Genomic DNA, 24,561 nt, shown 5'->3' on the forward strand with positions numbered 1-24,561 from the left:
AGTATCATTCATACTAGACTTTGAGATTTTAATTTGCTTCCTCTCACATCAGCTCAATACTTACTAAGGTCATTCATCTTCATTTCTCACCTGACATTGTTCACCCTCATTCAAGTTTGTAATCCTTTAATATTTATTATGTGAAGATTGTGTTTGTTAACTTTAGCAAAGTCCTCTTCTGGAATGCCATCTAGTGGTTTTATCTCAGAAGAGACCAGCTTCTACTTTTTTCAAGACTAAAAAAGCCTTCAAAACCAAACGATGCAGCAAAATATTTTCCACTTTTCCAATTTTCAAAATAAAATTTCTGTAACTATAGTAATAACAGTTGAAAAAAACAGTGCTAAATATTGCAGTGACAATAGTTACTACAGTCAAGGCCCTAGGTATACATAATGTTTTTCTCTTCTACTGTCCTACTCCCCAATACCTTGACTGTATGTAATATTATATAAAGATATAATTAATCATTAATAAAGATGTCACAGGTAAACTTATAGGCCTAATGACTATGAAATAAACAGCTATCACAAAGTATGTTATGTAATGTAAAGTACTGCAGTGGTAGTCTACCATAAACATTGAAGCTATATTCTTATCTCTAAACTTGCAAGAACTTTATTAATGGTACTGAAAAAATGTGAGTAAAGGCAAACTCACACAGTATCTTCAGATATAATTTGGGTATTTTAATTGGGGCTTATGAGCTTATATCTGTAAACAGAAATTTTCTGATAAGGCAGGCACTGTTTCCATTTAAATGTTTGAAAGAACCTAGACAGATCCGTCAAGAAAGATCCACTATTTTTTTCATATTACTAAGTAATATTCAAGGTCTAAATCAATAATATACAAATAAATCAATAAAGTATACATGTTTATATACAAAGCCTTTCTAAGACCCCAGTAGTAAAGTCTGTGCCATGTGTATGATGCTGAGCCTGGTAACCTACCCACTAACCAAGAAATCTGTTCCTGCTGTCACCTTAAGGGGTGGTCTTCCTTCTTCCCCTCACCCCCTCCATTCTTGGGTCTTCCCAGTGCTTCCCTCGAGTCAGAATTAGTGTTTTTAGTGTTTATGTTGGCAGCGAAGTCAGCCAGTTCAAGACACTGATTCAGCTGAAATCTAAAAAAAACTATTATTTTTGGTAAGCCTAGTTTTCATTACCTCAGACCCCCAATCTCACCATCTACATGGTCATAAAGACACTGGCAGTGGGAGAGAAGGGCTCCATCATACTTTTCTACAACTTTGATTTTGATTTCAAATGGCCTAGAATACCTGTATTTGTTAACATACAAATAACTCAGAATGAGGCACAAACACCCTGTTAATAATAAATTATGAAAGGAAATAAAGGTTGTACAACAGCTGAGAAGAATTTTCTTAAAACCATTTTTACAAGAAATTGGAAGCAGTCTTTAGATTGCTAAATATAGGTGGACACTGGAACAAAACATGTTTTTATGAAGTTATTATCTTTAAATTAAGGACAACTGTCAGTAATAATAGATTAATAATTAACTTTTTTTTTTGGACTTCCAAGAGGTTACACCAGTTTGAAAATTATATTGGCCATCTCCACTGGTCAGAAGGAGGTTCTTCAACTAGAGGCTCCCATGGTTTCCACTGTATCATTTTTCTTGCCAAGGAAAGCTCATTTTCAGCCTGTTAATAAAAAGCATACATAAATTCTTAAATCCTCTATTGCAGTTCATTATCTAGGTGATGTCACTACCTATCCCAGTCACAGACCACCACCAATTTAATCTATAAATACCAAAAGAAATGGTGTAGTTTGGGGGTTACGGTTTTTGTTTTTAAAAACCCATATTGAATCAACCTCAACAACAGTTTGTTCACCTAGTTATTCTCAATGACAACTTCATTATATTTTCCACTTTATTTGTATTATCTCCCAATATTAGTCCATCATCTTCTGCCCTTTCCACTGATTTAGATTCTGTAGGAAGCAATGTAGTTATGCACAGTATATATGTAAGCATAATACAGTAAACATGTATTAATTGTATTAGGTTTTAATATGCTCATCCCAATCACTAAATGACAATTAATTTTCAAATTTTTCTTTTCCTGTTTGTTTTGCAGCAAAGGAAGATATGGAAAACTGCCAATTTTCTGAAGAGAAGCTCAGCCAAAGCAACACTGAAAAACATTGCTCCCTTTTGTACCTAGACTTAAATTTCCTCGCTTTACCTGCACAATAACTTCTTCTATGTGACCACAATTCAGTTTGTCCTGTAGTTTTTGCACATCCGTCTCCTGTGTATTCAAACACATATAAACAAATGCTTAGTTTTACTGAGAAGTAGAAAGCCCAGATAAAGCATGAAAATGGTATTTAATCAGATCACACTCTAGTCTTCCACAGAACTACCATCAAATTAGCTGGCTTCTGTCATTTTACATGATCAAAGAAATCTCACAGACTTTTCTTAGTGGAAAACAAACATCAAACTCTCAATGATAAATACAAAAAAAGAGTACTATTTAATGACATCCAAAGAAGCTTTAGAAGCTAAGGGCTTTAGTATATATCTTGAAAGAGAATTTTGATCTTAGCTTTTTATAAAATGATATGCAACCTTCCAATTATCACCTTAAATACACAATACCAGTACAGCATAGTTTAATGTACCAAAAAGCATTTTAAAATGTCAAAGGCAAGGACCATGCTACGACACTCCATTGGTAAGAGCACGTGCATTTTTTGTGCAAGTGTGTGGAAACTACCAACTCCATGAATCTTAAAAAACCCTATGCTTTTTTCTAATTTTCACAGAAAACATCAGTACAAAATTCATATTATTTTTAATATACCATCAAAATATTTCAGTCAATAACAAAAATAAACCTCAGGGCTTCAATTATTTCTGAATTGATACCTGAAAGTTACATATACTCCTGAAAAACAGCCATTTTGAAAATCATTCTCCTCCCTAAAAATCTTTTCATGTGTAACATTTATGAAACAGCACTGTACTTACTGTTTGCACGAAATTAAACCGCTGATTTATAATCTGCTCAGTGTATTTCCTGTATGCTGCATCTTTGGGAATGTTTTGCAGGATACCAAGGATTTTTGTGTACAGTATTCGCAGGCGCTGAAGTGACCACAAGACACAGTTAAAATACACAGCTAGAATTACTTCACTTCTTGTCCTACTTAACCTACTAGCTAACTACCTATACACAAAATACAGAAGGTTATGGTATTCAATCCAGAAACGTAGGATTAACAAAATAACTAAGTCTGAACCACAGAACTCTGTCTTGGGTAACACTGGGATTTATCAGGACTGGGAAGTTACCACTGACAGATTCCTTTAAAGAAAAAAAAAAAGGGGGGGGGGGGAACTTGCAAACTGAAGCACATTTGATGCAAAATGGAAACAATAAAACTGTCTTTCCAATACTAGCTATACTTTTGAAAAATTAGGTAAATTGATGTCTAAACCATCAGTTTCTGAAAAGTTACCTGGAAAAGGTATAAAGAAGCATATAAACTACCGAAGCATAATGAGATTTTTTTTTTTTTTTTGGCATCGGCACTTCTCCTTATGCTGGAGCAAACTTCTGAGTGACAGGTTTAATTTAAACTAAAACTTGAAACTTTTATTGCTAGAGGATTTAAGTGCAGTGATAAAGGACACACTGGGTTGAAAAAATTGAAGCTTTTGGGCCATGTATTGGCTGAGTAGCTGCATCTAACTGAAAAGGAATGGATGCCCTACAGGAACAATAAGAAATAAAAGCAGATTAGTGCAGTCAAAAAAAATACAAACTAAAAACAGGAAATGAAAAGGAGACTGGCACAGAATCTGTATTTCAACTGAAGCATTGATTTCTTTACTTTTGGCTTGAAGTCACTGAAAAAACTAAGTTCACCCAGAAGATGTCCAGCAAGGCTACAGACTGAGCTAGAATCGTTTGTACAGAACAATAATGATTTTTTCAACGGTTCTTTCTGACAGTGTTCTTAACTTTTGGCAGCAAAACCATTTGTGAAATATAGTCATTGCGTAGTGGGAAATTTCAAAGCACAAAGAAATTTAAAAATTACTGAAGTCCTTTCAAAGCTCATACCTCCTGAATAAGCAAGCTGTGGCAAACATATTTTCTTCATTAAGCCTAAGGAGGTTAAAAGAAAGTACCGAACTGCTACAAGGACCACCTAATGTGTTTCCTGAGAACCACTTAAGTATTTCAATCTTAACAGTTCTTGACATCACAGGGCCTTGATGTGGCTTTGTACCACATGGTTTGCCTCTATCATGTAAGACTAGCCTATCCCCTTAGCACAGGTATAAGTTATTTCAGTACTTGCTGGAAACACAGCACAGCAAGGTAGCAAAAATCTGCATGCCTGTGAAGTAGAAATTACATTTATGAAGAACTGGATTTAAAGAGTTCTTTGCTTTTGCATTGGAGACAGGAGAAATCAAATACTGGTTCAGAAAAGCACTTACACAGGGGAGGTTTTTGAAATCAGCACATGCAACAAAAAGTACATGTGCAAAATAACTCCTAATGATATTAATTAAACCTTTAAGAATTTTATTCCTTTACCGCTTTGTAACATTTTTACGCTTTCATTAAGTTGGCACTGCTTTAAGGTACACCATGTAGCCGTGTAACAAAAAGCTTTGATCTCGCTGACAATAAATACAGAACAAGACATGTGACATACCTCATGAGGGTTTTCAGCTACAGCCAATCCTACAAGTCCAGTGGTCTGCACGGAGAGCATAAACATACTGAACGTACCTAAGCATCGATTTCGACGCTATCTGATTATTTCGCTTTGGCTTAACATACACCTGACGGGGACCGTTCTGTGACATGAGCCTCCGCCTCCCCCCACGCACCCGTGATCCCGCAACTTTGCAGCGTTTTAACCCGCGCACACGAAGGGGAGAAACAGCGCAACCAGAGAGAGCAGCTCACGGTACCCAGCGGCTGCTGGAAAGCCTCCCTTGCCGGGCCGAGCCCCGGCCTGCCCGCCTCCCCGCACCACGGGCCCGCCCCCCCCGCTAACGGCCCATGGGGGGGGTGGACCGGGCCCGACGCTCCCCTCAGCCCTTTCCCCCCAGCAGGGCGACTCACTGACTCTCACCCCGCCGCTCGGGCACCCGCTCTCCTCTCCACAGAAACCCGGCGCAGCGGGGCGAGGAGGCGGCAGGCTGACCGGCACCTCACCTTCCTCAGCGTCCCCGCCATGACCGCGCCGCTCCGCCACCGGGCGCATGCGCGGGCGTAGCGCCGGGAGCCCACCGGCTGGAGGACACGGTAGAGGACGCCGCGTCGCGCATGCGCGGCGACCACATCGGCTCCCGATCTCGGGCGAGTAGGGCGGAGCAGGCGAGATGATTAAAAAACGCGCATGCACCAAAGGCGGGGGGGGGGGAAGCGCCGCACGTCAGCGCATGCGCCGTCTGAGGGCGGTAGGGTGGTGCGCATGCGCGTTAGGGGGCAGGGGGGTGTGGCGCCTTGTCTTCGACTCGGCTGGGCTTCCCGGTCCGGGGAAAGCCTGTCTGCGCGGGGAACAGGCGGCTGGGCGCCTGTCTGCGCGGGGAACAGGCGGCTGGGCCCCTGTCTGCGCGGGGAACAGGCGGCTGGGCCCCTGTCTGCGCGGGGAACAGGCGGCTGGGCCCCTGTCTGCGCGGGGAACAGGCGGCTGGGCCCTCGCTGTGGCCCCGGCGGGAGGTGGGGGTGCCGCCGGGCTGCCCATCTGGCCTTGTCCGCGCGGCCCGTCCCTGCGTGGGGAGAGGCTGCTGGGCCTGTGGTGGCCCTGGCCCCGAGGCCGTCACGGGCTGCCCACTGCGCAGGGTTCATTCAAGAGTTGTGTCCGATCGAAAGGCAGCCCAGGGTTTGGAAACCAGCGCCTTTAAGTGGTCTGGGTATACTGTAGCGGTATGCTTCAGTTCATGCTTCACTTGCACTTACCTAGATTTGACTATTCCCCTTTAAATATAAATGTGGTTCCTATCAGTGAGGTTGTCTACATGAAGTTGCTAAAGGTAGCTTCTGATCAGTTTCCTGAACGTAACGGTTTGTACGTGGGGAGTGCTCTGTTGAAAGATGCTGCTAGAAGTGCATCACGCAGAAGTCCGAAGTTCTGTATATTGCATTTAGATCCTCACCATGTTTCTGGTAAACATTCAATACACATTTGCTTCATGGGTTTTGTATGGCTGGTGACATACAGTGCTTGAAAATCAACTGATTTTTGCCAAGTGATAACTGCCAGTAACGAGTTCTCATAAGTACTCAAGGTTCATAGATTCTGATTTACTTACCAAAATGTTTCACAGAGTCCGAACTTGGTCCAAGCTTCAGAGTTGATTTCAAAGTTCCCTTTCATGAGTCAAACTCTGTCAAGCCTTAAAGCTTCAGAAGCATGTTTGATTGCTGCAGAGAGCAGTCTTATGTGATACGTGTGTGGAAATAAAACTGTTTATGTCTGTGCCAAGTGAGATTTTTGGTGTAGTAGGTATGATTGGAATATCTGTCAGCTTCTGTCATTCGTTCATAAAACACATGTTTAAGGTTTGCAGAAGTTTGTGGTACATGAATTTGTTTTTCTGCAACATACATAAAAATATAATAAACAGCTTCCTATTGATAAGTGATGCAATATGTAACAGTAAGCATTTTTATGCTTAGGAATTGGGTCTAATTTAGAGATAATGCAAAAGCTTATCAACAATTAGAAGATTATATATTTTTAGCAAAGTTCTTACATTAAATGGTCATAAGTGCATGTATTTACCAGTTAAGTCTTCCTGAGGTCGATAATTTTCTACCTCAGAGAATAGTCATAAATATTTTGGAATTTGTTGAATAATCATAAACATATATATATATACCTTCTATGAATTTTAGCTGTGAAATTGGTTTGACTAAGAAATTGTGATAAATGTAGCTAATTAACTGCAGAATCAACATTAAGGATCACTGTAATAGGATATGGCAAATAGATAATTTCTGAGTTAATGTGATCAATTAATAAAGCAAAACTGTAAAATACTGATGGGAAATAGAAAACTAAGGGACTTGAGATAGAGTGGGAGAAAAGAACAAAGTTTAATACATTTTGTTGGAGATAAACATGATGTTCATTTGAAGATCCAGTTGTCCATCTATTAAGTCTTACTTTTATAGCCTAGCTACTAAGTTAAAGGGCGAGTTTTGCATAGTGAGTAAGATTGATAATAATTGTGTTGTAACTTTATAGTATTTATTCTGGACAAATTTATCTTTATAATTGCTTTGGCCTGCTCTTGAGCTCCTCTTTTCCATAACTGGCAAGCAAACCCAACAAACTGAGTTTCAGACTCTTGTAGAGTTTTCCTGAAAGCCAGTCTTTTAATGGAACACACGCTACCACCATTCAGTAACTAAAGCAAAGTTATTAATACAGTTTATATCAGAATTCAGAGTTTGTGCTTCTCTACTTCCAAGTCTTCTTTGAGATTGGATCAGTGAGACCTGGGGTTTCTTTCTAAGGCACTGAGAATCTCTTTCCTACCAAAATGACATTGTTTAAAAATTTCTGCCTTTTTTTATTGAATCATCCCTACATTTTTCCCTTCTCTGCGATAGTCCAGCCAGGTGCTCTATCTCCTGATTACACCAACCACAGCACTAGTTGTTCCGTGCCTGGCAATCTTTAGCCAAATTAGCTCAGTTAGCATCATTGAGACAGTAGCTTTAATCGTCTGTTTAGACAACCCAAACATGTAGGTGTCCTTGACACATCCTAGTACAAAGAGTAAAACATAGTAAGCCATGTTGATGAGACAGTTCGTGAAATCGATGCATAAGTGACACAGTAGGAAGTTCCCCAGATTGCTAAACTCTGTTTCAATACATAATTTAATTTAAAATATAACAACTCCATGACCTAACAAGTACTATCAGAGTACATTAAATAATTACCCGGTTTTGAAAACAAAAAAAACAAACCACCTGCATAGCATTTCACAGTTTATTATCTGTTTAGCACTGGAGACTGTTTGGAGAATTATCCTGTGTGTCAATATACAGTGCGTAGGCACCCTAAGAAGGCCTTGCTATAGCTGTGACTTCTCCTCCCTTTTTTGTCTCACCAATGAATTTATCTCACAGGGAAGTCTTGCTAATTGCCATATGATTTGGTATCTGGACAAGAGTCTTATTTATCCAGGCTTTACATGCATGGAACATAATTGACACATGGATTTATACCTAGTAACTATGTAAGAGCAGAATCAGACGCTGTTTACATAGCAATGAAAAATGTTATTAAAAATACCTGAAAAGCAAAACAATACTGTGCTTGTAATGTCGATATGTACTACTTCTGATAGTGTCCTGGTTATGTAAAGGAAATGAAAGAACTCAAGGTAAGCAATTAAAACATTTGTGTTCTTTATTATAAATACATATTTTAGATTTTTTTTATCATATAAATATGTATTTCTGTTCTTATCATCTTTTAGCCAACAATAGAGAAAGGTCTCAGCACTTTCTGTCAGCTGTTCTACTGATTTTTTTTGGAGGCTCGCCTCACTTACTTAGGTTGCACTGGCAAAAGAAGTTGCAGTGAATATTATTTATCTTCATTAAATGGTTTTCTTGGTCTTGTGTCCAAAGATGTAGTGCCCGAGTTAAGCTTACAGTTTTGTGGTTCTGTAAATGCAAGTGAATCATGGAGCACCAAAGAGTTCACAGTGTACAATTTCATTTCATCAGAACAATTAAAGATAAGTTGGAAGTTTGTTGTTTCAGTTCCCTTATTTTCTGTTCATTTTGGTAAAGATAGTAACTAATTGGTTAAAACTAAAACAGGACAGAGGTATTGCATCAGTGATACGTATCCAGCTTCTTCCTCATCCCTTGCCTGTGATTTAACTTGCTGAGTACTGCTGTTCTTGGTGTTACTCTTGGGTTACTCTGCTTTTGCATCACTGCTGTCTGGTTCTGTGCTTCCTGCTTCCTTGTCCAATTTAAAGTTATTAAATCTAATCAAGTAAGTACTATAAATGGCTGTCATCGCATCTGTAAAGCTTTGCATCATAGCAGCCTCGGATGGAGAGATTAGTGTTTGGTGATGTAATATGGCGGGATCTATAACTAGTTAAGGCTAAACCTTCTCAGATTTGTTTTAATTTATGTAAATATGTTAGCAGATTTTGTTAATATATCCCTTGAGACTACGTTGGCAAATAATTTATTTTCTTAATGAGAGTTGTTGAACCAATGAGGGCACAGATAATCTTATTATACCGTCCAGGCCTCGTGTTACATTTGACAAGATTTTAGAGAAGTCATGTGTAATACTTTCCTGTGGGTCGAGTCTGCTTATGTTACAGTTGTACAAGGTCAGACCTTAATTTATCTGGCAACTGCGTATTTAATTTTAGAAGTATCACAGGACACATCAGCTTGCAGGGCACCATTCCTGGCTGTTCAAAATTCAGGCCCCAGAGTAACAGTGGCAAGATAATGGGTTGAAAAGGTGAGAATATATGGTATGCTCGCCAATTAGACTAACAGAGAAATAGTTTAAAACTGTAATATTTAATAGACTGGGTCCAAATTTAGACTGCTATTAATTATTTTACTGCTATGAATAACATCTTTGCATGCCTAAGGGCCTTCTATTTATAGAGAGCAAAGCTAGGATTGTCTAGCTTATTTTAAGGATAAGAAATTAGAATAACATTAGCACTCACGTAACTTTAACTTTATACCTATGTGTTTAAAAGAGATGAATGCTTGATGCACTTCTTTCCAAGGGAAGACACAACTTCCATGATTAACAAGTAGTTCAGAATTTTTTCAATGACAAAACAGTAACTTAGTTTAAGAGAACAAACTTTTTAAAGGGAAACAGCAAGAAGTAATATAGAGTTTTTCAGGCATAAATGGAAAAAATACAAAAAAATATCAGACTACTGAAAATGTTGTTTCAGGAAAATGTTCTTGGTAATACAAAAAGTAAAACTTGTTTAGAGTAAGCATTTGCAATTGTTTCTAGTGATCTAGTGCCTGGGTCTGGTAACTGCGAAACTTCCATAAGTGAATGGAAGATTTTGCGGCTGAGCCGTTTAGCCTTTTCATTGCCACATCAGGTGATGTGTCAGGGATGTCTCTGCTGCTGCTCAGTGTACCAGCCATGCAGTTACATTCCACTGTGATCCTAGTGGAACATCCACGCTCCAGTCAGACCTTGTCACCTCAGTCCAGCGTATTACCAGCAGTGATATAGCAAATCAGGCTCTCCAGGCACGTATAGACCCCTAGCAATGTGTCCAGCACTTGTGCTGTGGTGAGCTGTTTGCTGTATACCTACTCTGCCATGTCGCAGTCACTTGCTACCTTACTAATTTTCTCATTTTATAGTATAGTCTTAATTTTTGTGGGATAAGATAATTTGAAAATAGTACACACAACAATTCTGAAACATTGCTCATCTGAGACCTTTCTGGTTACGTCTGTGTTCAGGCAGAGTTCTGTGTTGCCTCTGGCATAGTCAGTCTGGGGAATATGGCAAAGCAGGGGATAGCTGACCAAATGGGTATGATGTACGACCAGAAAAAAGAAAACAAGTTTCTGTGATGACCTGTAAACTTATTTCTTCCTCTCAATCTTTTGGAGATAAAGGGAGGTAGAAAGGCAATGGATTCTTTCTGAAAAGAACGGGAGTTTCTTACTAAATGTCTATCCTGCGAGATGCACTGTGCTCTTAACTCTTCTTGGAATCAGTGATATTGGAGGGTATTTACCACCTTCCAGGACTAAACCATGTGTGAACATCTTCATAAAGATGCTGTAATATACCAAAACAGCCTTTTTTCAGAGAGTTTGCAATGTGAGGGTCTAATCTAAGGTTTATATAACTCTTCAGGAGTCTTACTTCAGTAGGGCCTGCAGGGCATGAAGGTCCATCCATGTGAATCTGATGTGGTGAGCATGATTCATTAAAAAGATGCTTCAGAAATTTCAGCAATGGCATGAAGTCTTCCAGTGGGTTTTCAAAGCAAAAGGTGTGTAGAAGGGGAAGGTAGCTTCTCTCTGCCTTTAAACTGTTGTGGAGGAAACAAGATTATGAATGTTACATTTTTCCTTAATAGATTCCTTATTCCCAAATTTCCTTAATTAATTATTAATAACAAATTATCTTACATAAATTAACTGTTTAGTCTCATTCAGAGCATCTCCCAGCTACCAGTGAAATGTTTAATTTATTCAAAAATGTACTTTACTTTTAGCTGATGGCGGGAAGAGGCTGTAGATATGTTTATTGAGACACTTCTAAAACTGCTAGCCCAAGAGAGATGTTATATTTGCTGTCTAAAAGATTTGTCACGTCTTCAGAACAGTGGATATTTGTGGATCAAATGGTGGAATATTTAAGGTGCCATCAGAATGGGAGAAGTGCTTATGAAAATGTGAAGATAAATGCTCGAAAGAAACTCAACTCAGAATTCTCCTGCCTGTCAGTGAAGTGCATTGACAACAAGAGATGAGGAAAAGAGGCTCGGTTTCATGGCCTTATTGATGATGAGAATTTTATATTCTGGCTAATAAGAAATTTGTGGCAGCATTTAGAAAAAAAGATGGTCAACTGCTTTGTTTTGTATAGCTTTTTGAAGTTGCTGTTTTATATTACATCTTGGGAGTTTGACATGAGGTATCTTCCTTTCTGCATAAAGCAAACTATATTAAAAAAAAAAAATCCTGATTTCTCATTAATTTCTTTTACCTGCAACCAAGTTGATAGGCTTTCATAAGCTTGTTTTAATCATAAGAGTTTCAAAACATCATTATCATTGTTTTTTAGAATTACGGAGAAGTTCATATTGTCCATCCTGTCCAACAGGATGTCAGTCAGTCAGCATCCTCAGGAACTTCAGAAATCTTTTTTGCATGAGAAGTTCTACCTAAACTTCAGTATGCCAGAACACAACTTTAAGAACTTCTAAGCATCAATATGATGTGCAGCAGTTTTAACATTAACTAGCATGTGAAAGATTTTTGTACATATGTCTGCATCGTGCTGACCAGTTCGTCAGTCAGATTATGTGTGAAATCTTCTTTTGGACTGTTATGCTGAAGATTTAATTAGAGACACGAAAGGAAGGAACAGAGAACCCTTCAGAAAAGCATCGTCTTTTATGAACAACCTAAAGGTCTATTCTTCTAAGCCACAGAAAAAAATGTGTCTATGAATATTTTTTTATATTATTTCTTGAAGCTTTTTTGCAGTCAGGTGGCAGTTCAAGACCAAAGTTGTATAATTTTTCCTTCAAAGAATATGGGTCTGAAGTGGAGATTTTTTCCAATTTCCTTCAGATTGTCCATCCTTGCAGTTAAAAACCTGGGCCACAGTTCTGGTACATATTGAAAGTGGTGGGAAACTGCTTTATATGGGAATCTGAATCCAAGAGACCTTTAGCTGCTGAGTCAGCTTGAGTCTAAGCCCTTACTAATTTAATTTTGGTTTGCAAGCTTTATCATAATATACTAAGTAGTAAAGTATTTGTGGATGAGATTGTAGTATTGACTATGGTACCTTGACTGACAATATTTACAGGAGCAATGCATAAATTAATCTAAAAAGAAATCTGGTTAGCATTTTCCCTTGAATATCATTTTCAGAAAATGGCCTCTGGATATTTTCTACAATGTTCCTCTCTATTTGCAAAATGACTAGGACACCCCACAATGATAGTTCTGTGAAAAACATACAACAGCTGCCTAGTATAATTGATTTATATTTGTGCAACACTTTGATGATGATAAGTGTTCTGTGTGGTAGATACAGTACATTACTGTGTAAACTGTGGGAGTAGCAGTTGGAAACTTTTTTAAAAAATAATTCAATGTCTGGTGTCCCGACTCTGCTTCAAGGACATACATGTTAAACCACTAAGATAGAATCAAACAGAGAAACTTTGGCAAAACCCAAATCCCACTTGTAAAGACCTAGGTAGGTAGAGCTAGGCATATATTAAGTTTTTGTTCCTTTATGATATCTTTTATGATATATAAATAATACATTTAACACTGCAGGAACCTACAGGAGCATGTTGTAAAGAGCAATGTTCCTGAACTTCCAATTACAGTTATAATTTACTAGCAAGCCATTCAGTTGATGTGGTATCAGTAGCAAAAAGCATAGTGAACATAAGCCACAGTTAAAGTTGGTGATATGAGCAGACTGAACTTAAGTTGGCGACTATAGCTAAAAGGTTTGACATCTTCCGTTACTGATCCACTGAGCCTTCCAACTACTCTCACACCTTAAAAATAATAGCTAGCATAGCTTGACCACCTCCTAGGCTTGTGTACCAAACTCATGTGAATGTTTATTAAACTTCATGACTGCAGAAGTAGTGCAGAGACTCCAAAGTCCTTAGTCTGCTTTGATAGCCCATGCCTTGGCAGTGTGAAAATAAAACAAGATTTGCAAATGTTTGTGGGTTTGTTTGTTTTAATATACCAATGACCACTACACTGATAATTAATGACACAAGACCACTCTAATGTTTTGTTGTACAACTACCTGTCTGTGAAGTCCAAAAATCTTGTATACTATTACAGTAACATAAAGTAGTTTTTGCATTTGGTATCATCTCTCTCAAATCGCTTATTTTTTCATTTGAGTACATGTCCCATCCAGCTCCAGGAGAGAAGTGAATACGGATTACAGCTGAAAACTTTTCATTGATTCATAGAATGGTTTGTGCTGGAAGGCACCTTTAAAGGTCATCTAAGTCCAACCCCCCTGCAATGATCAGGGACATCTTCAACTAGCTCAGGTTGCTCAGAGCCCAATCCAACCTGACCTTGAATGTTTCCAGAGATGGGGCATCTACCACCTCTCTGGGCAACCTGTTCCAGTGTTTCACCACCTTCATCATAAAAAATGTTTTATTTGTATCTAGTCTGAATCTACCCTCTTTTAGTTTAAAACCATCTCCCCTTGTCCTGTTGCAATAGGCCCTACTAAAATGTCTGTCCCCATCTTTTTATAATCCCCCTTTAAGTACTGAAAGATAGTAAAGTTCTTCTGAATTCAGAAGTGGATGATGTATCACCTCCTAAACTGTAGTGATATGCTGTGGTCTTTTGCACGCTGAAATCCTGTGTCCAAACAGCACTGGTCGGTGAGTCCATCTTGCATCTGCTGCCAGTGCCACCCTGAGTGAAGGAAGTGGGAAAAATGCTCTTTCCCCATGCAAAATACGAAGTTAGTTCAGAGCTTCTATGAAATAATTTGATGTTTGTGCAAATCCTGCCTAAGTACAATGTGTGATAATCCTTAGAACTCGTCATGTGTTTCATTCAGAACTGCAGACCCTCTCTGTAAATAATTCTCAAACAATTTGAGTGTTTTTCTTTTTTGTGTCTATAATTTTTAAATGTATATGTGTTTATGTTCATCAATTCCTTGTGAATCCCTATGTTTAATAGGAATCATTCCTGAGGGGATAACTTTGTTTACTGTTCATTATTCATGCTTGTATGGAAATCATATATTCACTGACTAGATGACCACATCTAAAGAGGAAAAGTTTCTTTTTATGGTTTACAAATTGTCCAGTATTTGTCTGTAGATGACAAATGTAATGTGTGAACAATAAAAAGAGCTTTTCCTAAATGGCATGTCTAGTAGTAAGTGTTTCCAGGGTTGTTTTCTTTTCTATCACTTATCACAGGAATTTTGTAGTTTTTAAATAAGAATGAACTCACCAAAACATTATTAAATTAAAATAAATTTATGGAAACACCTGGTTTCACTATTAAAAATACTTTAAGGAAGATATGATCCATAGCAATATATTTTTGTGTGTATTTCAGAGTAGCTTATCATTATAGCTCACTGTGAAAAAACGATGGATGAAAGAGAAGATTTGGTTGAAGATCTGCTCACTGAGTATGCCATACAGCTTAGCGTTCAAGAATCAAATGGAGCTGAACCACCTGTGTCTTCCAGCTGTAATGAAAGGTATTGTCAATTCAATGTGTTAGATTATGCCATATTTTAACAGTGGTTTGAGATACTGATATTTTAGTGCCTTATATCATGCTTAAAAGTTTGCCTATTGTGCCTCAGTGAAGCACTGTCTGAAGCAATGATTGAAATGAGTAAATAAAATAGAAATGTTGAATTTGTTTTTCTCAAACATTTCTAAAACCTCAAACTTTAAAGATAATAAATTTGGATTTGTTAGTAATCTGTTTGCTCTGTAAATGTAACAGTGTCCCAGTCTTTCCCTGTGTACTTGGATACATACATGTAGAAGAAAAATCCAAACCACAACAACAACAAAAACCCCACAAGGGTGTTGTTCCCATGATTAGGAAATGTAAGGCTCAGCCAAGTTACATGGGGTAATGAGAACTTAGGGAGATGAGATTCACTTGGCTAAACTAATACTTCCCTTAGCTTTGCAGGCCATTTACCTAATGAAAAGTGTATGTATCAAAGCAAGCTAAATGTTGTCTGAATAGAAGTTGTTCAGCAATAATCCCATAAATAGATTTTGTAGATTGCCCTGTCTAAAATGGAAAGATGTAGAACTGTAAGTCTTGGGGGACTGTTAACCTTTCCTCATTTCCCGTGGGATCTCATGAAGGTTTGGGTCCTCATGGGGCAGGCTCCTTTTGTAGGACTGGAATCTCCCTTTTCACTGGAGGCTCTCAGCAGAACCCCTGGCTACTCTTGTTATTTGACTCCTTTTTTTATTATTATTAAATCTGATCTATTTCTTAATATTTTTTTTAATCCCCAAAAATGTCCCAAGGAACTTAAATGATATTGTTAAAAATGTTACAACTCTTTTTCAGGGCAAATGGTACCACTGATAATCAAACTCTCCTTCGTTGGTGAATATTGCAGTTCTGATGCCATCACATTCTCATTTGCTGTCTAAGGTTTCTGAATATGAAGAGCTCTTTTCTGTAATGTGGGACAAATACAGCATTTTAGTTCATGTCAGATTTTTTTACCAAATTAGGAATTTTATCAGGTCAGCCTGCAGCAGGAATTGTGCCTAACTCAAGAACTTTGTATGTGCTGAAGGTCCACAGAACAGGTAAAATTTAAGAAGTCACAAGGTTAACCAAGATTGTAGTTGGTGTATTCAAAGGAAAGTTTGCTCAGATGAGAACCTAATGGACAACATTGAATAAATAATATAATGCATCTGCTTTCTGTTTATATTTTCTATTTTCTGCTCTTTTTTGGATAGTTTTGTACCACCTAGTGAGGAAAATAGGAAAATTGTAACATCCATAAAGCAAGGTAAAAACCCTAAAATAAAATAGTCCTTTTGCAAAACTGAGCTTTCCATATATTATTTTTTCCAACTGCATCTCATTTATCTGTTGGATTTTTTAAGGTCAAGTATTTGGGCTTCAAGAACTTGTGAAACAGAAATATGCTTTGGATGAAGCTGATGAAAGAGGGTGGTTTCCACTGCATGAGGCTGCAGCTCAGCCAATTCAGCAAATACTTGAAATTGTTTTAGATGGTGAGTAAAGTAAAAATATCCCACAAGATAAGGGGAGCAGCAAAGAAACATGGAGCAATAAACTGTCATACACAACAACAAGCTAGAACTGTTTACTAAAAAAGTAGGATCAAATCCTCCATGGAGCATCTTCCTTATGTTGTTTAAATATTCAGGCAAATTTTCTTTTGCAGAAAGTTGCATCAATTTACAGCAGCAAAGAACTTGGACTGTTTTTAATGGTTTGTTGGGAAACCTACAGATACAGCAAAAAATACTGTTCAATATTCAGTGTGTTTCTCAGTACTAGTTAGGTTGTTAAACATAATTCCAAGTAATTTTCATAAAGACTTAGTGTTTAAGGATTTCTGGTAGATGTGTTTGTGTTAACAGCCTTGTGCTTTAATTTTATTTTATTTTTTCTCACTTTCTTACCTCCAGCATCTTATAAAACAATGTGGGAATACAAAACATGTGATGGAGAAACACCATTAACTTTGGCAGCAAAAACTGGCTTTGTGGAGAATGTACGAACGTTGCTGGAAAAGGGCGTTTGGCCCAATACGACAAATAACAAAGGAGAAACTCCACTTCTTATTGGTAATTACCTCCTCTCCCTGGGTTTGAGTAGAGTGACTGGCAGCTCTTCCCCTCCACTAAGTACTCACCCGAGTACTCCCATTGGCTTGTGTGGTTTAGGTGCTGGTCATCTTTTTAGATGAAACTAAGTGTCCAGCACTCAGCGTTCAGTTCAGCACTCACTATGCTTTAGGTGATCACTGAGCTAATCTTAAAGATGCTCTCATGCTTTAGTTGGTTGCTGAGCTGCTCCTAAGAAAATGGGACCTATTTTTTTGTTCAAGGTACCTTCTCTGTCTCTTCAAGTGCTGTAAGACCTTTACCAACCTAGTCATATTTGACCATCTTAAGGTACAAGCACAGTTCAAGAATAAACTATTGCTTTAACTTGAACGTACTTTTTCTGGAGGTCTGAAGATTATTGAAGATCTTTAGTTTTATCAGATGATCTTTTCAGGAGTAGGCAGGTATTTTCAATTTCACAATCTCCCATCTTATTTCCCTCCCCTCTTGCACTGAAAATAAGCTTCAACTGCATTTGTAAGTAATACCCCAATCTAAAGAAAGATAATTCCTTTGGAAGATTTTATGCTATTGGTAGACTTAAATGAGCTTTACTATACATGAGTAATTTGTCTATATTAGCTTTAATTTCTGCTGAATGTAAAGACTTCTGAGCCCTGAGACATTTCTAGAGGGTTCCTCTGCAATGTCTTGCTTTGGGTTGTTTCAGCTCTTTTCAATAATTGTAAGTCTGTGAAACCTTTAAGCTATTTTCAGCCTTTCCTTTTAATGAACCCTGCAAAGAGTTAACTAGACCATATAAAAAGGTTCTTTCCTCCTTATCATGAGTTTATCTTCCTAAATATTTCTCTGTACAAACTGAAAATGAGGTTTGTCAGCTCTGTATTTTTTATGTGATGCTTTTTATGTTTTTGTGTCACTTAGTGCTGAAAATGGATGTAGATATTGTTGTGCATCATACATTTCAATCTTAGTCTCAGTGAAATAGAGGATCAGGTGCTTAACACTTAATAGATGATGGTCATGGTTTAGTTACTTCTTTCTATTTTAAAGCTCTGTATTAAAGGGCTCTTCAGTACAAAGGTAAATACTGACAAAGTATCTGTCTAGTGGGATGATTTCTGCTTCCAGGTACATTTGGTAATTCTCTTCTTCAAAGAAGTGGATAATGATGAGGGCTGTTGCCTCTTAAAAACCTTCTTACATGTATAATGGGACATTAACAAAAGTTAAATTTGTTAACCCTGTGACACTGATCTCCTCAGCTGCCCCACCAGTCAGTGGAGAGATCTGCTATTCCAAAGGGTAGTTCAGAAGTAGAATTAGACTCTTACTCAGGATCACTATTTTATATGTAAATAATTTGCAGGTGTAGTTATCCATGAAAATTTCAAACCTGGAACCTCAAAAGGGCAGAGTGTGGCCTTTAAATATGACAGATGTCAACTGTACTTTGGCTGACAACAGCCACTGAGTATATGCTAGGATTAGAGTTACCAGGTGACAAAGTCACAAGTGGAATTTTCTGGGGACACTGTAACTTTTGCACCAACTTTAGAAAGGCTGTGTTTGAATACTATGTTATTTTTATTGTTGCTTTTCCTTGCGATACATCTGCTTCTGCTTTCTCAGAATCGAAGAGGTCCTGCTTTTGCTCTCTGTGCTCCAATTTTTCATATTTTCCAGCTTGTGTTGGTTTACCTTGATTTCTCAAGCAGTTGACATTAGCATTTATTAACCAGTAAACTGGATTCTGAGATTTCTAGAACTGGGAATATTTTTTATTTCCTCATATCAGTATATAGGGAAGAGTTTTTCTAAACGTATTAGATGTCTTTAACTTTCAAGACAACATACCTGAAAATGTAGTTGTATTATTTTCTTCCTTTTTAAAATATCTTTAAGCTGTAAGAAGGGGCTCTTTCGAAATGGTATCCACTCTGATTAAACACAACTGTAGTATCCACCAGCCATGTGTAAAACGTTGGTCAGCAATGCATGAAGCTGCAAAACAGGGACGCAAAGACATTGTTGCTCTGCTTCTGAAGAATGGTGGAAATGTGAACCTTAAGGATGGATATGGAGTAACACCATTAGGTGTTGCTGCTGAATACGGTCACTGTGATGTGCTGGAGCATCTTATTCATAAAGGTATGTGGTCAGGTAAAAGGGAAATTCACCTCTGCCCTGGCGTACATCTTGTCTGGTTGCTGAGGTGTTTTAGGGTGATCCTGGAAAAGGAAAGAAAGAGTAGCAACGAAGGGGAGGATTTGTTTTCTTGGAAGGAAAGGAAGCACATATGATTATTCCTGCTAGACTGGAGTGATGCTTAACACATTTCCATAATGTGTGTGAGAGGAATGGCAGAGTTGATACCAATCCATTTCAGTCAAGAAGGGACTTACAGCTATACGTTCCCTTCTTGCCCATCTTTATTTCTCTTTACTCCTCTTCCTTTCCTTCCTTCCTCCCTTCCTCCCTTCTTTCCTTCCACGTACAGAATTATACTGGTAGTAATTAATGAAATTAAATATTTTTGAAATATGCCAGAATTTTGAAAATCCTCAGTTATAACACACGCAGTCCAAGCAGACCCCACTTAGGTGAGCATTTGAACTTGTATCTGTACAACTCTCGTTTTGCCTTTGAGTTATAAATTTGCCACAAGAATTATTTCTTGTTTTAGTAAAGTTTTAACTCAAATACATCTGAAAATGAAAAGAAAAGTACTCTGGGCTTGTTTTTATGGTGATCTGAAAATCACTTTGGATATAATTATAAGCTCTGTATCCTCCTTCAAGGTGGAGATGCCCAGGCCTTAGCAGATGATGGTGCATCAGTACTCTTTGAAGCAGCCGGAGGAGGTAATCCAGACTGCATAGCTCTTCTTTTGGAATATGGAGGAAGTGGCAATGTGCCTAATAAGGCAGGACTGCTTCCCATACACAAAGCAGCTTACAAGGGGCATTACCTGTGAGTATGAGCTTGGACTTCACATTTCCTTTAATATACAGTGTGGCACAAGGTCACCTTGAAGAAGACTGTGGTAAACTTCCAAAAGTGTAGATTGTTTATATTTTAAAAGTGCCTTATGTTACATTAGTTGGAATTAACTTTTAAATGTTTTGTAGCATAAACAAAGCAAAATGTAAAACGTGCTCCTTAGAACAAAGTGAAAACCACTGAAACAACTTAAACACAAGATCCTATTTGACAGTGCTCGAAACTGGTGTTTCTGTGTTTGGAGCTTCTTGTGTAAAGTGTAGCTAGTAATTTAGCATATAATTGGATGAGGGTCATTTTCTTCATGCAGGCAGGCAATGCCTAACTAGTTTTATTCACTGTTTTTTAGGGCCCTGAAGTATCTCATTCCAGTCACATCTCAAACTGCAATCCAGAAAAGTGGGTTAAGCCCAGTTCACTCAGCAGCAGATGGCCAGAACTCGCAGTGTCTAGAGCTCCTCATTGAAAATGGATTTGATGTCAATACTGTCTTGGCTGAACACATTTCAGATAGTTATGATGATGAAAGGAAAACCGCACTTTATTTTGCTGTTTCTAACAATGACATTCTTTGCACTGAAATTCTGCTCAAAGCAGGGGCAAATCCAAACAAGGATCCTCTAAACTGTCTTCTTGTGGCAGTGAGAGCTGGCAACCATGAAATTGCAAGGCTGCTCCTGTCTTACGGAGCAAACGTCAATTGCTACTTTATGTTGGTTAATGATACACGTTTCCCCAGCGCCATTCAGTATGCTTTGAATGATGAGGTGATGCTGAGGCTGTTGCTCAATCATGGATATAATGTGGAGATGTGTTTTGACTGTATGCATCAAGATATCTTTGGAAATTCTTTTGTGTGGTCAACTCCAGAGGAAGAGATTCTCCCCGGCTGGAGTTCTTCTGTAATAAAGGATAATCCAGTAAATACATGGCCTTTCTTCCTTCTCTTAATTTTCCTTTTTTCATTTGCCAGCTTTAAACATTCCAGATGATTGTGCAGAATTAAGATTAACATACTAGCAAAATTCTTTTTTAAAACACCCTAAAAATAAAACAGCCATTTTTCACTTTCTACTCTGAGATAGAGAAATTTATGTACATGGAGGGGTTTTAGTTTGGGGTTCATATATTAGAGATTTAGGAAGGACATTTTAAGAAATCATGAGGCAGGATTCTGGAACTTCTCTTTCTATCCGAATCAGTGGAGTAGATGTGTTTCCAAAGAGATATTGCTGTTGAACAAAACCGTGCCACAAGTTATAGCAATGTTATAATAATTATTGGCTTTCAGGCCTGTCCAGACAAACTAAGGGATCACAAAAGTTAAGCGTGGAAGAAAATGGCTTTTAAAGTAATCTACCCAGGCATCAAATTATGACTGTTAAATGTCATTGCTAATACTTTGGTTAAATTATTTTGTGTAATTGCTTTAAAATGTGTTATTTTGACATTCCTCTGCACAGATTGTGAAATTATGACTTGATGTGTTTTCCCTTTCAGTTCTGTGACTTTATTGCTGTTCCTTGGTTGAAACATTTAGCAGGAAAAGTGGTTCGTGTTTTCATAGATTACATGGATTATGTTCCTCTATGCACAAAAATTAAGTTTGTCTTAGAAACACAGAAAGAATGGACAGAGATACGTCAGATACTGGGTAAATATCTAACTTCCAGTTAACAGTGTTATGTTTTGTTATAAGAGACTTTATTTGCTTATGTCAGGTCACATTCATCCAAAGTGTTGTAGCAGTCCCAATGGGTACTAGCGAAGAACCAGGTTGTGCCTGTCATCCAGTCCTCAGATTGAGACAGATCTTTACCTATTGCCACTGGTTGTAAATTAGTTAATAGGACTGGCATATGGCAAACATGCACCTGGTGAGAATTAATCTTATAAGGAATGTCACTGTTGTGTGGGAAACCCTTTTAGTTAAGCAAGACCACTGAGGTACTTCTCAAAGTCCTAACACCAGTCATTGCACAGCAGTGGGGCACAACTTTTTTTGTTGAGAATTGCTCACACTTCCATCCTTCTTTTTGCTCTCTTGAGCTCTCAAGTCTATTAATTGTCCAAGGATTATCATAGGAGTGTGTTTTAGATTCCATTATGTTCAAGGTGGTGACGATGAATGTGCCATTACAATCTGTGTACTATAGTTTCCTAACTCTGATTTATATGATAGATGTCTAGAGTTGCCATTACTAATACTGTAATTGAGTAATATTTCTTATGTATGCTTTACTTTTTAAGTTCTACACGTTATCCTGGACCTTCCACCATTGGTGGCACCAGAGTTACCCACCTTAGGTGAAACCACCAGGTTTCACCCCCTTAACTTAAAAAAAATCTGTTGGACAGTGTATTAAATGTCCTCTTTGCATTAATTATTTGACTTTTTGTTTTGTTTAATTTTAAATAGAATTTGATTTAACATCAGCTGTTAAAACCAAAATACTTGGGTTTAAAACTGGTACCCTGTGTTTAATTTTGCTTCAGTATTTTACATTGGCATGCAGAGGAACTCCTTTTTGTTAGTGTCACAGGAACATCCAAATTTGATAGTCTTGGCTACTGATATTTCAAGTATGGTGCAAATTTTTGTTACGTTCAGGAAGGCTAAATTAAACTGAGCTCTTTGACAGATGTAAACTCTGATAAGTTGTATTTGTTTGGAAGACTCATCAAGCCCAAGCATGAGTCTGGTCCTGGTGCCTTATTGATAGTACAGAAGTGGAAGGTGCTGTGGCTGGCCTCAACATGCGATTTTTAAGATGTGCACCTAGGGAAAGGAGAGATTGTTCATCAGTTACCTTTGATTATGCTAAACAAATTCCTGGTTTAGGTGTTCAGATAGGTACTTTGGAGACAGAGTACAGTGTGCATATTTCCAAAAGTGAGACAATAATGTTAAACAGATATCTGACAGGAGAAGTTTTACCAATACCAGCATTGTGTATCATCACAATTCTGAAGTGAAAAGAATGGTATTTTATTCAGAAGAGGCAGAATAATAACATCCCAAGGTTATAGATTTTTGTATTAATTTTATTAGATCATGTTTTGAGACTGTTAACTGACTTACAGTAATTGTTGATGGCATTGATTTTTCCACCATTTCTCTCTCACTATTATTTTTAGGTAATCCTCGCTCATTGAAACATCTGTGTCGTCTGAAAATACGTAAACTTTTGGGGTTAAGGAGACTCCAGCAATTGTCATCCATGAAGAAGTTTCCACTTCCACCAGTTCTCAAGAACTATATCCTATATAAAGAATATGATCTGTATGGAAGAGAATTTTTAAATTCAGAAAATTTTTAAAAAATTACTGCATACAGTCTGTAATTTGACTCATTTCCTCACTATTTTTTACTAGCTAAAATGCTGCTTGGTGTTTCATATACATTCACAATATTCTGATATTTGTCGTCGATAGTTATTTTATGGGAACAAATTTTTCTTCAAAACTAGTGCATTAAAGCTCATGTTTTAACACAACATTGTACTATCCAAATATAGACTAAAATCAGAATAAGCATGCTATAATAATTATGTAGAACAGTGCACTCTAAGTGGGAATTCAGTTGAATAAAGGATAAAAGAAGAATTTTCGTGATGGACTTCCCAATTACGATGATAAATACAATTGCTGCCCTCAGCTTGTGGCATTAGTCTATCTGTAAAAGAAAATAAATGTCTAATTTAGCTTGGCAATGAAAATTAAACCACTAACTGCATGTCTCCATCATGTAATTGGTCTGAAATGTAGCACATTTTGAACTTTGAAGATCAGAGTCCTATTATAAAATTCTCCAAACACTTAAAAGACTCTTTTTAGCTATTTTTGGAGAGTGTTTGCTCCCAGATATGACTGCTGTGTGTACCAGTACCGCATGTTACAAGGCTTGGCAAAATTTGAGGGACTTTAAGTAGGCTATTTTAAAGAAAGAGTAGATTTTGATAGACAAACCAACCAGGAAATATGAGCAGCATAGGCCCTTGGTTGCGAAATGCTGCAGTGCTGTAGATTTAATGATGGTTCCTACAGAATTTTGACAGATCACTTCTCGGCCAGACTAAACAACACCCCCAGTCATGCTGTGATGCACTTGGCAGTATGCTTCTGCGTGTCTAAAGAAAAATGCAGCCAATTAAATATTCTTTAAATTATTCTATTAAAAGTAGATTGCACTTAGTCCCTTTGCTGTTCTACCACCCCTTCCATCTTGGAGGAAGAAAAAAAAAAAAAAAAAAAAGAATCCAAACCCCTCTAAACACTGAAAAGATTTCAGTTGGTGAATGTCAGGATTACTCAGGGCATTGTTAGAGTTTAGCTAAACATGTAATTTAAGAGATACACTGGTTTTGACACATATCCACATGCTCTCACAAATCAAAGGTAAGCTCAACCACTCTTCTGCCCTGT

At 37.7% G+C, this 24,561-nt stretch overlaps 2 protein-coding genes across 4 annotated transcripts; one reads left to right on the plus strand and one right to left on the minus strand.

Annotated features, from left to right (window-relative positions):
• Window positions 1-7: 7 nt before the first annotated feature.
• Window positions 8-5,356, minus strand: NDUFA5 (NADH:ubiquinone oxidoreductase subunit A5). Of its 2 annotated transcripts, none has more exons than XM_042792536.1 (5): window positions 5,139-5,356; window positions 4,713-4,757; window positions 3,010-3,126; window positions 2,219-2,284; window positions 8-1,669 (listed from the first exon to the last, which is right to left on the minus strand). In XM_042792536.1, the coding sequence occupies exons 1-5, from the start codon at window positions 5,268-5,270 to the stop codon at window positions 1,568-1,570; spliced, it is 462 nt and encodes a 153-aa protein (XP_042648470.1). In that variant the 5' UTR covers window positions 5,271-5,356; the 3' UTR covers window positions 8-1,567. The 2 variants fall into 2 exon arrangements, with proteins under 2 accessions (XP_042648470.1, XP_042648471.1); XM_042792537.1 differs by having other exon boundaries at window positions 5,222-5,339.
• A 535-nt stretch (window positions 5,357-5,891) lies between these two features.
• ASB15 (ankyrin repeat and SOCS box containing 15) lies at window positions 5,892-23,793 on the plus strand. Of its 2 annotated transcripts, XM_009963440.3 has the most exons (10): window positions 5,892-6,175; window positions 14,876-15,023; window positions 16,270-16,322; window positions 16,420-16,551; window positions 16,972-17,130; window positions 19,039-19,284; window positions 19,935-20,106; window positions 20,486-21,056; window positions 21,637-21,790; window positions 23,275-23,793. In XM_009963440.3, exons 2-10 carry the CDS (start codon window positions 14,911-14,913, stop codon window positions 23,454-23,456), a joined length of 1,782 nt encoding a protein of 593 aa, XP_009961742.3. In that variant the 5' UTR covers window positions 5,892-6,175; window positions 14,876-14,910; the 3' UTR covers window positions 23,457-23,793. The 2 variants fall into 2 exon arrangements, with proteins under 2 accessions (XP_009961742.3, XP_032867340.2); XM_033011449.2 differs by lacking the exon at window positions 19,039-19,284.
• The last annotated feature ends 768 nt before the right edge of the window (window positions 23,794-24,561 follow it).

Source organism: Tyto alba, unplaced genomic scaffold, assembly GCF_018691265.1.
Source record: "Tyto alba isolate M040663 unplaced genomic scaffold, T.alba_DEE_v4.0 Super-Scaffold_2, whole genome shotgun sequence".
Lineage (NCBI taxonomy): Eukaryota > Metazoa > Chordata > Aves > Strigiformes > Tytonidae > Tyto > Tyto alba.

Coding starts and splice junctions, on each gene's coding strand:
- NDUFA5 (XM_042792536.1), bottom strand. CDS start 5,270: ATGCGCCCGGTGGCGGAGCGGCGCGGTCATGGCGGGGACGCTGAGGAA. Junction 4,758..5,138: donor GCGGGTGCCCGAGCGGCGGG/GTGAGAGTCAGT, acceptor CTCTCCGTGCAG/ACCACTGGACTTGTAGGATT. Junction 2,285..3,009: donor GGTTTAATTTCGTGCAAACA/GTAAGTACAGTG, acceptor TTGAATACACAG/GAGACGGATGTGCAAAAACT.
- ASB15 (XM_009963440.3), top strand. CDS start 14,911: ATGGATGAAAGAGAAGATTTGGTTGAAGATCTGCTCACTGAGTATGCC. Junction 15,024..16,269: donor TCTTCCAGCTGTAATGAAAG/GTATTGTCAATT, acceptor TTTTTTGGATAG/TTTTGTACCACCTAGTGAGG. Junction 16,323..16,419: donor TGTAACATCCATAAAGCAAG/GTAAAAACCCTA, acceptor GGATTTTTTAAG/GTCAAGTATTTGGGCTTCAA.